General features: G+C 38.3%; 2 protein-coding genes across 2 annotated transcripts; both read left to right on the top strand.

Moving 5' to 3' along the window:
* Nucleotides 1-3,410: 3,410 nt before the first annotated feature.
* On the top strand, nt 3,411-4,653 carry LOC110054419 (QRFP-like peptide receptor). The gene has a single exon (XM_020760815.2). It carries the CDS (start codon nt 3,694-3,696, stop codon nt 4,651-4,653), a length of 960 nt encoding a protein of 319 aa, XP_020616474.2. The 5' UTR covers nt 3,411-3,693.
* Nucleotides 4,654-10,907: 6,254 nt separating this feature from the next.
* Nucleotides 10,908-13,921, top strand: LOC149115955 (uncharacterized). Its single transcript, XM_089285430.1, has 2 exons — nt 10,908-11,507; nt 11,739-13,921. Exons 1-2 carry the CDS (start codon nt 11,378-11,380, stop codon nt 12,896-12,898), a joined length of 1,290 nt encoding a protein of 429 aa, XP_089141556.1. The 5' UTR covers nt 10,908-11,377; the 3' UTR covers nt 12,899-13,921.
* The last annotated feature ends 3,925 nt before the right edge of the window (nt 13,922-17,846 follow it).

Here is a 17,846-nt window from a genome sequence, read left to right as displayed (position 1 = left end):
TCAAGAAAGTCGCAGGACCTGGGATTGGGTATAGACCGGTATCAGAATGACCTCTAGACAAAGCCGAATAGCAAAAGGAAAAAAAAAAGTAAACGTGTGTAATTTGCAAAGCTTCCTTAGCTCAGAAAGCCTTCTTTCTTCCCTGCCGACGCAACATCTGAATATATTTTGTTGCCGGTAGTTTTCGCCACCTTTTCCTTTTTTGCGTAGAAAAAAGCTGCGCAGTCCATAATACATTATATTCGGCCTTGGCGTTTCCAGAATTTCCAGGATTGTTTCTGTCCTCGCTCCTCCACATGTCTACCGAACACTGAGCTCCGGACGGCAGAGGTCGAGTTACTTGTCAAGTTACGTATAAATAAAAGCAGCTTCGGATTGGCAGCCGAAGCATATTGAAGATTGACGAGAAAGTGATGGTCTGTTTTTTGTTAAAAATTATTAGCCTCAATGGTACGTGTTTGTCATAAATTGGCATGGATTAACGAAGTTTACATGCTAAATTTAGGTCAAATTTAGGTTTGAGAAAGGTAAATCAAACAACCCCAGCACCGCAAACAATTTCATTTCACCGAACACCGCAGCGTGGAAAACACAAACATCGCACACCGTAGGGTCTGAGATCACCGCAGCACCGCAAGTTGAGATTTTATCCACCGCATCACCGCGTTGAAAAAAACATCAACACCGCAACACCGCAAATCCCCATGTTCCCCTCCTAAAAGCTTAAGCTGCAACAAACAATCAGATTGTAAAAAAAGGGCAAGATAATGATGTGAAAACAGTCTTTACGACTAGGCAATTTATACCACAAGATCATTAAAAATCTTCCAGGTGTTCTTCAGCGACTTGAACTATGACATGATCGTCTTAGAACAGAAATATATACTTTACAACATTTCATGTTAGGCCAGAAATTCTCGCAAAACTGGCAAAAGAGAGAGAAATCTGAAACCACGAGGTTTTAGTAGAATATAAATAGAGTAGTTCTATCTCCTTAGCAGTCTTAGCAAGTCGTATTAAAAATAATATGATGAGCCAGAGAGGTAACTGATATGAAATGAAATACGAATTTCGCCGAATAAAATCCATGCAAAGCAATCATGAAAGTCACATACGGGTTAAGCTGCTCCAGTCATCCTTCCCCTTGGAACTGGTGGGAGTTTTAAGGAAAGGGATAAATAAGAAAGCAATTAAACAGTTCTTTGTTCGACATCAATATTTAAACTTTTTAGTCTCTTGTTTATTTTAAGAAAACAAACTAAACGCCCTGTCCTGAGTCTCCAGTCTCCACCCAGATCTTTCTCTTTATGTAGACAGGTACAAACACTTTTCATAGAAACTTATAGAACTCAAGTTTTAATGTGATTCAGAAGATACCAACACAATGCACAGTTTGCACAGAAGGAGTCTCTTTGTTAAGAGCCTGACTTGAGATAATACTGACACTTGAGAAAACTTCATGTCTCTGCAGAATAAACTCATTTGCGGGGTAGCCGTTGATTAGGCGGTTTACGATGTCAGTATACTGGACATTAAAATTTCTAACTTTAAACTCCAATAAGCAGTCTCTGCTTGGGCATCAGGATGATTGAATTGAGCTCAAGTGTTGAAAATCCTGTGTTCTCCATGACTTGTCGTGATAAAAAATATGATGGAAGACTGTTTATCATAGACTACAGAGTAAAGTGAAAAAAGGAAAACAGCTGTCGGTACTCCATCTGGCGCAGAAGTGAAATTTAAGAGAAACATAAAAAATTAAAAGCAATTTGTGGCACAAGCTGATAGGTCACTTTCGGGTGGCGAGCTGCGCACGAAAAAACAAGCCTAATTATTGTCGCAATACTTGTAAAAAGGCAGTGGATCTGCTTATCATTAGATTGTGGACATTACCATACCGTATATGTTTTCGCGCAAATAACAACAAGAAGCGAAACGTATATCCCAGCTTCAGTAGCGCATATATAGAGCGAGCTTAATAAGAGAACAAATCAGCAGAAAACTCATTTGTGAGCATAAGAGCGGAAAAAGAAACTGAACGACTATGGATCGCAAAACTTGAACTCAACGATGAATGGATCACAGCCATCGAGCTGCTACTGGAATCCTACAGCAGAAAAAATCGGCATGACCTTTGCTTACTGCCTGGTTTTTCTTGTTTCGCTGGCTGGGAAAACTACCATTAAATATGATAGATGCCAAGGAAGGTGTATTTGATACAACATTGAAAAATTCCGACCTGGTGTTCGCAGAAATATAATACAATTCAATAATATCTTGCCTTCGCTTCTGTAATGGGTATGCTTCCAAACTTCGTTTTAACTAAATTTCAAATTTATCTTAACCTGCAAACCTGCAGCTGTCCGTAAATTAAGAGGCGCGCATTTTCTGTTATGCCATGTATAGCGGGGTTTTTCATTCACTTGAGACACGAAAAAAGTTGATCACGCTTGGTACTGAATAATGACCAATAATGTCTTTTGGATGGGAGACCTTACTGTTAAACAAATTTAAGACATTTTCTGCACTTTAAAATTTGGGTGGAATCCTCTTTATCAGACCTTTTTTTCCTGATTTACATTACAATAAGTCCCACGTAGAAATAAAAGAAGGAAATTCGAATACTAAAAACCACACTGAAACTGATCAAATTCGTATGAAACGTAAACAATGATAATGTCAGTAAAACTTTTCTCATACGAGGCAATTTCTAGCACACGATCATCGCAAATCTTCCAGGAGCTCTTGAGCTGCTTAATAAGCTGTGATGGTTTAAGAATAGAAATATTTTAAAACATTTCATGTTAGGCCGGAAATCCTCGCAAAAGAGAAAAAACATGACCTAGGCTGAATTTCAGACGACCCGGCTCGAGTCGCACACTCCTAGACAGAAATCTGAAACCATGAGCTATAGTAATAGAGAAGTTCTTCATCGTTAGCAAGCCACATCAAAACGAATGTGTGCGCCGGAGAAGTAACTAATATGAAATTTCAATGTCGCCGAGCAAAATCCAAAGCAACCATGAAAGGCACATACAGGTTAAGCTGCTCCAGTCATCTTACCCCTAAGAACTAGTGCGAGTTTTCAGAAAAGGGATAAATGAGAAAGCAATTGAGCGGTTGCTTGATTGACAATATTTCGACTTTTTGGTTTCTCCTTTTTTTTGAGAAAAACAAACAACACGCCCTCCCCTCAGTCTCCCGTCTCCACCCAGATCCTTGTCTTTTTGCAGACAGGTGCAAATGCTTTTTTAAAGAAACTGACTCTCAGTGAGTTGAATCTAATCCTCACGATGTTAGCCGTTGAAGAAGTGAGATACAATGCATGGTTTATACAACAGGAGTCTCTTTCTTAAGAGGCTGATTTGAATTCTCGAGAAAACTTGATCTCTCTGTGGGGTAAACAGCCATAACACATTTGCGCGGCAGCCGTTGATTAGGTGCTTTGCGCTGTCATTATATTGGAAATTAAAATTTCTAAATTTAAACATCGACGACGAGCATTCTCTGAAAGCCTCGTGAAACATGCCAAATCGTTAAGCAATTATTTTCGCGCAAATGACAACGTCAAGGCAAACATTTATACATCTTTCGGGTGGAAACATAACATATAAACATGACGTTATTACTGAATGTGATCAAACCAGAAGAAACGTTATTCGTGAGCGTAAGAGCGGAAAAAGAAACTGAACGGCTATGTCACAAGACTTGAACAAAACAATGAATGGAACACAGCCATCGACCTGCTACTGGAATCCTACAGCAGAAAAAATCGGCATAACCTTTGTTTCCTGCCTGATTTTTCTTGTTTCGCTGGCTGGGAACACCGTCATCGGAATAATTGTCTACAAGACGAAAACCATGAGAAAAACCATCAACTTTTTAATCGTAAACATGGCCATGTCCGATCTGCTCTTTCCGATTTTTTTGGTTCCTTGGGATATTCAACAACTCTACATAAACTCCTGGCTAATCGGTGGTCCTCTTGGCCAGGCCTTATGTAAGCTGACTTACTATTTACCATATGTCTCCCATGCTGTGTCTGTTCAGAGCCTGGTTCTGATAGCAGTGGATCGATTTGGAGCTGTGGTATATCCCCTCCGTTCCCCACTCATTAGTTCAAAGCTGTGTCCGTTCTTCATTCTCGCCACTTGGATCGTCGCGTTGGCTTTCCTTTCCCCATATCTCTTCGCCCTCAAACTAGTTGAATACTCAGGAGGGTTGGTGTGTACGCTGCATTGGAAAGAAGCCTTTGGAGAGTCCTCATCCTATCAGAATTACATCGTGTCATGGTGTGTTACATTGGTATTTATCCCGTTGCTCTTGATAGCCACACTTTACATTACCATCTATGTAAAGCTCAAGTCACAGAAGATTCCAGGTGAACAATCGGCCAACGCTGGACAACAACGCCAACAAAGGGAAAGCAATGTGTTAAAGATGTCCATTGCTATTTTGTTAGGGTTTGCAGTATGCATGCTGCCCTATGCTATATGCTGGCTTCTCTTAGTTTTTGTATCAGACATGTCATCTTGTGGCTTCGAATACTTTTTCGTTGTTGCCGTTTTTATGACTCGCACAAATTCTGCCTTGAATCCTTGCATCTGTTTCATTTTCAGTAGAAATTATCGTACAGGACTTTTAAAGACTCTTTAGATAAATGATTATTTAAAACAGCACAGTAACTGATGATACTTCTTGACAGTCGAGAGGATCAGTCGACCTTGTAAAAAAACATGAATTTAAAACTGCTTTGAATCGCATTCAATGTACACTATAGCTTAAAGAAACTTTGCAGAAGGGTTTTAAACCTTTCTTTGAACACTGAGTTTACAATCATTTTGAAGTTATTATGAAAATTCCATTTGTAAGCAGTGGCGGATCCAGACTTTGAGCTAAGGTGGGGGCCCGGTTTTGTTTTACTTGCCCTGCCGGCCTTTCGTCCTTCAGTCATTTCTTCTTTTTTCACCCAGAATAAGGGGGGGGGGGGGGGGGGGGCGGGGGCGGCCCTCTCCCTGGATCCGCCACTGGTAATTTTCTTATATTAGGAGTTATACTTCGTTTTAAGTCTGGTAAATAATATCTTTTTATCTCAATACTGCTTTCTATTTGATTCAAAAACTTTATAAACGGTTTCTAAACCTTCTTTTGACAATTCCTGTGGCGTCATTCAGTTCATTCATGAGAATTGCTCGGCCGTCATATAAACCGTGTAAATAATATTTATTTCAATACTGCTATTTAACCGCGCGGCCATGGGCCGAGCGCGGTTCTAGGTTTACCCGTGGTTTATTATTTTTTTTGTATTTTTTTTGTCGGTGACCAGACGCAGACCTCCGCTCGGCCAAACTTTGAGTCACGCAACGTGTGATGTTTTTCCGCCAGAAGCTGTTAAAACATAAACACACGAACAATTTTACGGATATTATTTTCTTTTTTGTGGGTAAAATATATTTTCTTTTCGCTTTATCAAAGCGTTGGATTTAAAGGGAATAATAAATACGCTGAAAAAAGGTATTACGTCAGCCATGGAATGCGCTGACGTTGCAGCTTCCACTTTCGCTACGTGACAAATAAGATCGTGTTTACTTTGCAAGTTTATTTCGGCAGAAGCGACGGTGATTAATTTATTTGTAATTTTGCGAGTATTTCTTGCGGTTTTAGGCAAATGAAGTAAATCCTTTGACTGTTTCATCGCAGCGAGTTCATAGATCGGAAAGAAAATTAAATGTTTGGAGGCCAAGCAAAGAACGTGTCAGAACGTGCAAAGATTACGTCATTGATAGGGAAATAACCACCGTACTAAAGATAGCCGTAGATAACGCAATTCTTGAATTATGTGACTCGTGTGACTTCTTTGCTAACCCTTGACTCAAGGGAAAAAAACAATTAAATTTAATCGTGACTTTAAAGAAAGAAAGCGGTTTGTAATAGTGTTCGTATCTTCATGCCCATACATATCCCGAAGAAACTTCCAGATTAAGACTATTACGTCATCGGAGATGTCACAACGGCTACGACTGATGGTGCGATAATAGAGTTTATGTTGATCAAGTGCTGTGATCTCTACAGTAATCAATGAATCATCAAAGATTGCTTTGGAATATGCACTGCGTTGCGACTGTAGTACTAAGAAAACAGTTAAATTTTAAAAGCGCGGTTATAAGATCTAACAGATCTTCTTGTTATTTGATTCAACCTACTTTAAATAAACTTTAATTTACAGAGCAGTTTAAGTACAGCCGCTATTTCGACAATTTCCTTGTCATCATTTGTAGTTTTCTTAAATTAGGAAACAATAAAGTGAGTGACCCTGACGTCAAGAATTCCAGTGCTAATTCTCCTTTCAAAGCAATTCTAAGTCAGTAATATTCGATTTTTATAATTTCCTCTCAGTTTCAGTAAACTAAATACAAGTAAACGCCCTCTCCTTGTCTCTTTTTTTATCGCCACTGTTTTCTATGTTTGCCTCGAGGGTATTTCTGTCGTGGTCTTGAAGTCGAATCTGAACCTGATTCTGCAGTCAATCAGCCTTACGAAGCATATGTAATGGTTAATATACTAGCAGTCTCTTTTTGGGAGAAAACTTCCTGGTTTTGTCCACTGTTGAGTTCAGTTTATACTTTTGTGCCAGCTGTTTCTGAAGCCACTTACGGGTATATTACGAAATAATAACGTGACCAGCTCCCAGTTGGCTTGATAGCTCAGTTGGTAGAGCACTGCACCGGTATCGCAGAGGTCATGGGTTTGAATCCTGTTCAGGCCTGAATTTTTTCAGGCTTTAATTTCGCGACTGCTTAAGTTGTGTGTATATAACTGCGACGATCAATCATGTCTTCATATCTTTCTCTGCAGTCTAAAGATATGATCTTTTATATATTCACTTGTAAACGTTGTTTTTGTTTTATAACACAGGGCCCTGAAGAGCAATTTACTAGTCCTTCTTTGTCTTCTGCGTTTTATTTTTAAAATAAGTCTTTCTATTTAATTTGGATGTCTCAGTACATCGTAGTTTAATATTATTCCATGTCATGTTCTTATCAGGCGTTTGTTGATTGAGGAGAGGGGTGAATAAGTTTGCGGATCGTCGGATTTGGCTTAAAAAAGCACTAAATACAATGGTGCAAGGGACGGTAAGCGAAAATGCTGTCGGTATACGCATAGGATCTGTAAAAGATCAGATCAGCCAAAAATAGGAACATCAATGACAATGAAGCAAGGCTGATTACTACGTATAAAGCTTAACGAGACAACGACATGACAGCGAGACGAGTTGGACTCTATCATGTCGTTAGTAATCAGCCTCGCTTCATTGTTAAGTTAAAAAAGCGCACGCATTGGGGACATTCGGAGTTCTGCGATAAATTGAACGGATTCGCGGATTTCTAAAATGTGGCGGATCGTGGATCAGCTGTGAATTTTGGCCTGGACTCTACCTGTCTTGAAGTTCGGATTGTGGATCCTAAAAGAAGTTCGGATCATAGATCTTTTGCCGGGTACGGCCGGTATTTTAATATTTTATCCACCTTATTTCTTTTTACGGATTGGGCCTCGATTAGTTAAACTCGGGTTTTGCATTGTCATTGGAATAGTGTCATTCTCATGGAGCATGTTTGACTTCATTATAGATTTCGCGATTTGGACAATGGTATCCCCATCTTCCAGTTTACCGAAGAACTTTTACAAAAAAACTAAGTGGGAAATGTGTTAGATTATTCATTTATTTAAGATTAGGACTCAGGTTAATGTCCGATGATTATGTAAATGTAAAGAGGGCCTCTGAACGGGCTCCGAACCTGTCTAAGACAGCTCTGGATTGTCTGAAGGTGTCTCAAAAACTTCCGAAAAAGTCCCGAAGCAGTTTTAATGATTTGCTTTTTTAAACAATGCGGTTTCGAATTTGAAGGAAAATATTGGCGGATCGACGGATTTGGTGTCTCTTACCGTTCAAGGCCACAAAAGAAGTCAAATTTGCAATGTTCGCCAGCACATCAAATCATTCATTTTATCCTCCTAGTACGTACAAATAGTTTATTACACAATTAAAGAACGGGTTGTCTCACTTTTCTTCGTAAGTATGAAAGAGTATGCAAAAATGCAGTGCAAAGTAAGGTAGCCTATTGTCTGTAAGTAGTGTATTTTGAGTGATGTTTTTTTGAGTGATATCGACACATACGTTTATGTTTTGAGGTAAGGAAAGAAGTGGCATCGTTGAAGTGGCATCGTTGAAGTAATAATTCTAATCAAGTGTCAAGGGAATTAAAGTTAGATAACAATTTCTGAGTGAGGAAAAAGGGAGTTCTTTTTAACAATAAATATATCTTGAAGAAGGATGTCAGTTTTTTGACGTTCCCAGATTCAACTCCTCCACGCTATGTAAATAGCCAACTGGTCAGCCTCCCACCAGTTAGGGTTTTAAACAATTTTCTGTTTAATTTATAATATTTGTTTCCTTATTTCAGTGTCCACAATTAGTACAGCAGCGTTGTTAGTAAATCACGTAACGGCGTAATGAGAAACCGCGTAACTGGATTTTGTCTGGTTTTTTTTTTTTCTGATGCTTTGTAAATTTTTTTTGATAAAAAAAGGTAAAAAAAAAAAGATCTAAAAATACAAAAAAAAAAAAAGGTAAATAAGAACATGACGCGCGCTGGTTCTTGTTGTAAGGGAAAACGAAGACAAAATATATATCAAGTATTAGTAGAATTCTACTAGTATACTAATGTAAATGCTGTAATCTGATTGGCTGAGCTACTCGTATACTTTCAAGTATTACTGAGTGCAGTGGCTGCAGGTTGTCTACGAAATGGCGACGCTTTTTTCGTTTTAACAAAGTTTTGAAGGAACATTTTGATGCAAATAGATAAATAAATTCCTGGGAAGACCAAAAGAAAAACATTAATGGTTTCTTGACTTTCAAAATCTTGAATTTTTTCAAAAAATGATGCTGCGTGCACACAACTTCAATTTCAAATGACAATTCAATCCGAGCGATCTTTCTAAAGTTCGCCCCCGTTCCGTTTCTCTGTTATAGGAGGGGCACACTAAGTTATATTTTCCATAGCGACTGGTTCTGGTGTGTCGGTCTGAGTTTCTCGTTAAAAGTCCTGTTATATAGCTCGGACAATTATTTTCATCTTTGATGCGCCTAAATATTAAACTAGTCCTTTCAAGGTTTAATTCTTCCTTAAGTGGCAGCCAATCAAGTCGTCTGAGAAGGATCTCGCGAGAGGCAGGTTACGCTTAATCTTCTTGAGCACCGCAATACGTTGTGACACTTTTTTACATATTGACATGCATTTTCGCGCAGCCTACGGCAGAGAAGAGATTATTGACAGTAAAAAGAAAATTGCACGAACAAAAGCAACAGCTCCACTCGTACTGCATTCAAGATAGATAGATCATTTATGAATCTATCTAAAGAACACTGGGGTAACTCGCACGAAGAACTCTTGTGCACTTTCATAGAAGCTCCTGTCTACCAAGGACGCAGTTATAAGAAGTATACAGGGAAAAGTTGTAAGTGGTTAATTAGATAGCAGAGGGTTCATGTTTATTTTTACGGTGCGTTTCCCAAACGAAAAATTTATACAGTCAACACATGTCAATTTGGTATTTTGCGCAGTCTGCTTAATGTTTTATATTGCTGCTTTAATTATACCTGATGTACTTATCCTGTTTTCACCTGGGATAATTAAAGAAATATGTATCCATCCATAGACTTTTCATGAACTCCACGCCATTCCTAACTTTTTGCGGTGGAATCAGTTCCGGTCCTGGGATCGTTTGCGGTCCAATTTGGGAATCATTTGCGGTCCGGGATCATTTGCCTGTATAGTCCCCTGGTCTTCAATTGGCCTTGCTTCCATACTTCACAATGTTTTAGTAGACAATTTATGAATTTCCTGTGAAAAAGGAACCAGATCCCCGCTCCCCCTGGGGTAGATCGTGGATGCAAGATGCATGCACACGGGCTGCTAGGTCAGCGGTAATTTTTAATGAAAATTCAAAGTCGAATGTCTCAGCTGGTGAAGAAAGTCATTCAGATCCTTTGAGGGTCACCACAGAGGCAAGAGCAAGACTGAGAACTCCAGCGAAAGCGGCAATTTCAGGAGAACGCAAAGTGCAAGTAAATCCAGCTAAAAAAAAGTGAAATGTCCGCGCCACAGCCGATCCAGATGTGAGTGCTTGGGAGAGCCAACTGGTTTGTCTCCGGCCAGTTGGGATTCTTTATTTCAGTTGTTTGCTCGGCCCCACTAGCACTTGTGCTATAACACTGCCGAGGGTAAATAAAGGTCATATTTTTTTATATTTTATTAGAAATAAAATGATGATTTCAAAGGGCTGAAAAGTCAGCATCTTACTGTGGTGTCGGGTAAACTCAGATGTGATGCAGGCGAGGACACCGAGTCCAAAACGAAAAGCTCTGTTATAAAGCACATTGCATCCCAGAAACAAATTAAATCAAAGAAATTTATTGCAAAAAGCACGAAAAAGGACCAGAGTATTGTAGACCTGATGAAAAGAAACGACGGACGATCAGTGCCTTGAAAATGACGTGCATTTCTATGTACTGGTAGTCTGGTACAACATAAGTTGGTTTAGATTAAGGACAAGTTTACATGCGTTTAGCAACTCTGATTGCAGCAGTTAAATTGCATGAAAATGGTTAGAAGTCTTGACAACAGCAACAACAATTTTATTGGTACTAGTATTTTTACTAGATTAATATTAATATTGATGCGTAACTTTAATCATACATTAAATTTGGTTTTAATGGAAGACAAAGGTATTTAACAACGCTGGTTACGCCTCAAAATTGCACAAAAATGCTTAGAAATCTTACTCTTATTGTACAATTTGCATATTTTTGCATCAAATCAAATAAAGGAAGAGAGCAACAATTTTTTTTTTTAGTTTTGGGGGAGGGCAATTTTTGAGGAACGTCTTTACAAAAAGCAACTTTTGACTTTTTTGGAGCAACTTTTGAGCAATTTTTTGGGAAATCTCAAGCAACCTTTTGGGAAACTCTCGAGTAACTTGTGGAAAGCCCCTCTTAAACCAGCAGGCTCAAGGACGTTCCTAGCACGAAATTGCCCACTCGAAAGACTAGAATACGACAACCCAATGTAAAACACTAGCCATAAGCCCTCAAGTACGCATTGTGGACCGTTTATTTTATTCCTGTTAGGATATAAGCCCCTCCGTTTATACGCCAATCTAAAAACCCTTACGAAGTTGTATAAGCCCAAGGCTTTTAAGCGGCAGTTTACGGTATATTTTACTTTTATCATATTTCTCTTTATCCAAATTAACATTCGCACGATTCCGGTTTTTTGTCCTTTTTGAGGCATAAGCTGAGCCCTTACTGTCCCAGCCGATGTCACGCCGTCTTTGTCGCATGCTCAGATGGCCCATTCTTGCCATATTAGTCATTGCAATGGTACTTTTTACAGAAATATTTAAGTATCAAGAAGAAATAGTGAAAAAAGCAACCATCATTGTGCCAGGTAAGCCAAATGTCCAATAGACTGCGAACAGTCTCTCTTTTGCTCGAAAAAAAGATTCGTGCTACCTCTAATAAAATAAAAATGTATGTCACTACGTCTTGTTTTAAGACAGTTCTTAAAAAAAAAAAAAAAAGAAAGATGTTCCTTGAGGAATTTATTATATTATATTTATTATTTGATATATTACTCCATAATTCCTCGTGATGACGGGTGCTTCTCTGTTTATTGCAGCTAAAACTACGAATAAAAGAGTTGTAAGCGTCACAAAGGAGGGACCACAAACTACATTGCAAACTCAAAAGCTTTACAGTTCTCCAGATATCTGTGGCAAAGTATGGCAGTCAAAATATCAAGCTCTGCACCAAGACATCATCAACAACAAGCGAGAAGCGAAATTTCTCGTTTACTCCTGTCCTTGGACAAACAAAGGCTGTTGTGGTTACGGCAACCGAGTTTACGCGATGGTCTCGTTGTTTTACTTGGCAATTCTTACTGATCGGGCGTTTTTGATTCATTGGAAAGCACCCAAACCGTTAGAAAGCTTTCTGACGCCAAAGAATATCAACTGGACTTTTCCGATTCCGCTTTTGGAAACACGCAAACATTACTGGAGAACTGGTGGTCATACAAACAAAGCTCTCGACGGTTGGTTAACAAAAAACACTTCAGCAGTGGTGAATTTGGTGAAAAAAGAAAATTTCAAGGTTTATTTCGATAAACCGGTGGAAATTGTAACATCGATTTTATATTTTGCGGAAGGCGTAATGCAGAAGAACAAATATCTGATGCAACGAGCGCAAGACATGGAAATCATCCCCCTGTTACCAGGCTCCCAGCGGTACGCAATGATAGGCTGCGCGTTTGATTACCTGTTCCACACAACTCCTCGCTTGCAGAACGCTTTACAAATCACGAGAAAAAAGCTTCGTAAAAACAGCGCCTTCGTCATAGGAATTCATATTCGACTAAGGGATAAACCGTTCGGGAGAAATCATACAAGAGTTTCTGAGTCTGATTTTCCAAAATATTTCTGGTGTGCAACAAAAGTCGAACGAAAACTATTCAATCTCGGTGGTAGAAAACATGCGCGATGGTTTCTAGCGGTGGACAGTCTCCTAGTGAAAGATTATGCGAGAAAACACTTTGCAGAGAAGGTTATCACCGCAGAAAATAAACCAGAACATTTAGATATCTTCAAGAAAGGTGAAAAACCGCCTTCAGATGAGAGTATGATGGGAGTTTTACATGACCACTTCATGTTAGCCGAGTGTGACTTTCTTGTGTTGTCTGAAAGCAGCTTTAGTAGGACAGCGGTTGGTGTGGGCATGCGCAGTAGTAGAACTTACACATTTGGAGAAGACTGTTCTTTGAAATTGAAGAAACATTTTTAACATGCGTTTAAGGGGGGCCTTCTTAACTAGAGATTTAGAGCAGTTGCTAAGGGATTGCTGAAGGCGATATTTGGAGGAATTGGGAAAGCCATTTTGGAGCGTTTTGCAGTGCTAAACGGTAAACTTATATGAGGGAACATTTGCTGTTAAAAAATGTGATTTCGCGTGCGTAACTAGTGCCAGTCCTAAGTCGCACGTTTAGAATTTTGGAAGAAAAGAGGAAGAGTTCTGAATTTTCTTATGAATCAGAAATAATTTAGCCTTCTTTATAACCGTACGTATGGAATTACTGTTTACCCGTTACAGAGGTAAGCTATTGTAGAAAGTCTTAATACGGGGGTTTATTACCTGATAACTTTAATGATATTGCGAGTTTTATAAAACCCATACGTAGCATTAAGCACCTGGACGTTCTTAATGTATTGACACTGATTTAAAGCTTTGGATTTAGATGCCTGTTAAGTTTTAGGGTGCTTACCATTTTTTTTTTTACTTTTTATTTTTTATTTTTTATTATTGATACAACATAAACTACAATAGGACAATTAAAGGAGATACAAAAGATAATACAGAAGGTAATGGTGTGTGTTAGAAAAAACAATACGAAAAAGAAGATAAATACAAACTAATTCAAAGTACAACATTTTGAGTAGGAATTAATTACCAAATTAAGAATTAATTAAATTAATTTATAACTTAAGTAAGTAAGTAAAATGAAAAAAAAAAACTCAAATAAAGTCTTTCCACTTTTTGCTGACATCTTCGATGGTTTTATTTTTATATGCTATTTGTTGTGAAGTATTTAATTTGTTCTTAAGTAAAGAAGGAAAGCCGTCAAAGGGTACATCATCGCTGTCTTGGATAGTACAAAAGATATAATACTTGGCTACCAAGGTGACATAGTTTAAAATGTCTTCTGATTCTGTAGTGTTATCATGCCAACCAAAAAGGATATTACGTTCGGTGAGAGTTATTATGTTTTTATGTTTTTCAAACCACCAATTTTGAAAGGCAGACCAGAAATTGGAAATTACAGAACAAAGGTAAAATAAGGGAGGCAATGTTTGCGGTTGCATTTTGCATAGCTGGCAGATTTCAGAATCGCATAGCTTCATACGGAAAAGGGAATGCCTAGTTGGAAGTATGTTGTGGATGATTTTATATTGAAAAACTTGAAGCTTTGTCTCGAGCGTGGTAACAAAGGGAAGGTTATAAACTTTCTTTAAGCATTCTTTCGAGAAACCATATTGAAGTAATTTTAGTTCAGCAGTTGGGGGTGGCAGTAGTGGTCTATAATTGCTGCATAGACAGCACGGGTGGTGAAATTCTTAGACAGAGGAGGTTCTTGTGACGCGTTGTGATTTTCAATAGCGATTTCTGTGCGTTTGATTGTGCGTCTCCAGCTTGGTGGAATGGCGCTTGTTAAACCATAGTAGGTTGTAAACGGGACACGTAACTGAAAGATTCGTTGAAATTTGTCATGTGATAAGAAGTTAAAATTTTCGTCAAGCAGGTCATTTATGTACATGATTCCAGTTCGATGCCATTGTTTTAAATAGATCATCTGTTTATCTATTAAAATGTTTTTATTGTTCCAGATAATTTCGTTTTGCTTGTGTGTATTGTCTTCTAAGATAATGTATTTGTTTTGTTGCCAGTACTTTAATATTGCGTGATAGAAGGGTGGCACATTATTTAAATTCAGTGACTAAACATTATATCTACAGTTTAGTAGGAAAGAAAGACCGCCGCGTTCCCTGAAGAAGTGTTCGATAAGAGTTTTCCAAAAGGACTCAGAGTTTTGGCATATTCTTTTAATCCAGACAATTTTGAGCGCGGTGTTCATTACTTCGAAGTCGATCATTTTTAATCTGCCTTTTTCACCAGCTATTGTCATTCTCTCAATTTCAGGGGGTTTACCCTGCCAAGTGAAATTAAAGATGATGCTGTTAATCGTGTCAGACAAATTTTTAGGTAAATTAAGATTGGAGCTGTTGAAAATTATTTTTGATAAAGCTATAGTTTTGACGATGTTTATTTTGCCAATTAAGGTTAGTTTCCTATTTTTCCAGATATTTAAAATCCTATTCATATTTCGCAGCTTTTCATCGAAGTTAAGCTTATCAGCTTTGGTGGTGTCGTAGGAGAAGAATACACGTAAGGCACAGATGGGATCGACAGGCCAGTTGAAATTAAAAGGAGTGTCGGATCTGTTTTTCCACTTGCCAAGCCACATGGCTTCGGTTTTGGAGGTATTGACTCAGTTCTAGACCAGACACAACTTTGAATTGGCTTAGCAGCTTAAGTAAATAACTAATAGATTCCGTGTCACTGAGAAAAACTGTGGTATTATCCGCATACATGGTCGTTTTAATTTCGTGGTTTCGTAATGTTGTTCCTTTGATGAGATTGTGATTTTTGATGGCTCTTGCGAGAAGGTCGAGACCGATAACAAATAGAAGGCCTGATAGAGGACAACCTTGCCTTACCCCACGCGTTAAAGAAAAGAAGTGAGACGCGTGGCCATTGTTCAGAACACAGCTGGAAATGTTGGAGTATATAGTCCTGAACCATTGTAGAAAATTTGGCCCAAAGTTGAAGAGCATGAGTGCTTTCTCTAAGTAATTCCACTCAATGGTATCGAAAGCTTTCCGGAAAGCCACAAAAACTGCCAGGCCAGGAGAATTTTCTTTTTGCAGATAAAACATTAGATCTTGAATTAATCGGATATTTTCACCAATGTAGCGTCCTTTTACATAGCCAGTTTGGTCGGGATTTATTAGTTTTCGTAATGCTTTTTCTAAGCGATTTGCTAAAACTTTAGTGAGAATTTTGTAATCAACGTTCAAAAGAGATATTGGTCGAAGATTTTCAAGAATGGTTTTATCTTTATTTTTTGGGGGAATAAGAGAGAATATGCCTCGTCGTTGGGATATCGACAAGGAGCCGTTTGTGAACGCGTAGTTAAAACTTCCAACAATCAGCGATTTTAGCTCTGGCCAAAAGAAATTTAAAAACTCAGTTGTAAAGCCGTCGGTACCGGGAGATTTGGCTACAGCGAATTCTTTTAGGGCTTTAAAGGCCTCAATTTCTGTGATCAAACCTTCACATAAAGCTTGCTCGTTGTCGGACAAAGTAGAAATGTTGTTGGGATTAAAGAACACATCATCATCAGGTTCGTTGGCGCTATCAGATTTTTGCGAATTACATAAAGATTGGTAAAATTTGCTTTGTTCTTCTAAAATATCGAACTGGTTAGTTAGGACTGAACCATTTTGAAGTTTCAGTTTGGAGACTAGTTTTTTAGAGTGGTTTGGTTTTTCAAGGTTTAAAAAATATTTGTTGTTGCGTTCCCCTTGCTCATGCCATCTTGTACGGCTCCTAAGGATAATGCCGCGAGTTTTGAGAGCCGTTATTTTTCCTAGACGAACCCGAGTTGAATTGAGTTCGCATATTATATGCCTGTTGTTTTTACCTTTTTCAGCTTTAAAAAATAATTCATTAATTCTTTTTTGAAGGAAAATTTGACGGTAAAACCTCGGATTTCCATTTTGACGAGGTCCCATTTTAAGCCTAAATCTTCAATGTCACGGTATTTCTCTACAAAGTGTGTTAAGTTTTCGCGCAAGTTAGAAATATATTGCTTGTCTTCGAGAAGGGAGGAATTAAATTTCCAGAAACCGGGTCCTCTTTGTTGTTTCAAATCATCACTCAAGAGATGTATTTGTACTGCAGAATGATCTGTGTTTGGTGCGAAAAAGATATCACAGCTAGTCGTAATGCTGCTCAGCTGCTTTGAGACTAGAAAGTAATCAATCCGACTCTAGACTTTAAAAGACTTGTTTCTCCATGTGAATTGTTTAGCAGTGGGATTTAAGAAGCGCCAAATGTCACACAAGCCGTAAAGGTGACATAAATTGTCAATTTCTTTTATGGCCGGTAGCCTCTTTGAGGTGGGATTCCCTCCGTCTTTGTCATTTGGTGAAAGCGCGCACTTGAAGTCGCCGCCAATAATGATTTTTTCCTGTGCAAAGTTGCTAAGAAGTTTTTGTATTTCTTTAAGGAATAGCACTTGATGGGTTGTGTCATTTGGAGCATAGACATTAGCTAAAACGATCTGAACAACATCAAGGGTTATTCTTGCACCAAGAAACCTCCCGTTTTTGTGTCTTACTTCTTCCTCAATTTGGCAATCTAATTTGGGGTTTAGTAAAATCATAACACCTTTGCTGTGACACGTTCCGTGATTGTAAAGAACTTTCCCACCCCATTCATTTTCCCAGATTTGGCGGTTACGTTTGAGCTGTAAGTTTTCCTGAAGGAAAATTACATCCTTATTTTGTTTGTGAAGCCATCTGAAGATGGAGCGTCTTTTTATCGATTTTTTGAGTCCTCTTACATTAAGAGAGAGACATTTTAGATTAAGCGTGAAGATTCCGAACAAAAGATACCAAGATAAATTTTGGAGACCAAGCAAACAAAAATGTACCTTTGACGAAGTTCCCTTTGGGGTTTAGTAGGCTAACAGGTCTTGATTTTGACATATAATTATGAACTACGAAAGGTGCACGTGTCAGAAAGAGTTTAGCATTTTTAACTTTTAGTTGAGGAATCTGGTATAATTTGCATATGGTGGAAGGACAAAAAACATATACGAAACATCAAAAACCAAAACGCAAAAATATTGTAACTACTTGTAACAAAATTAAAGATTTTCACAGTAAAATTAAAGAAGAAAAATAAAATACGCTCGTGTGGCGTGGACGCAAAATTGGACAACGGCGTGCGTGTTGGTCATCGTGTAATACAAATAAAATCGAGGGTACTCCGCAAAAAATAAAAAAAAAAAAATAAAAAATAATACCAAAATTCAAGTAAAGGAACTAGCAAAATAGATAAGTGTTCTGATCTGCTCGCCTCATAACTATACTCACTCAACCGTCGGGCG

This window comes from Orbicella faveolata, unplaced genomic scaffold, assembly GCF_042242905.1.
Source record: "Orbicella faveolata isolate gen_17 unplaced genomic scaffold, um_ofav_v1 contig_13, whole genome shotgun sequence".
Taxonomy (NCBI): domain Eukaryota; kingdom Metazoa; phylum Cnidaria; class Anthozoa; order Scleractinia; family Merulinidae; genus Orbicella; species Orbicella faveolata.
The sequence above is the reverse complement of the archived record's forward strand: the minus strand, read 5'-3'. Positions and strand labels throughout refer to the sequence as shown.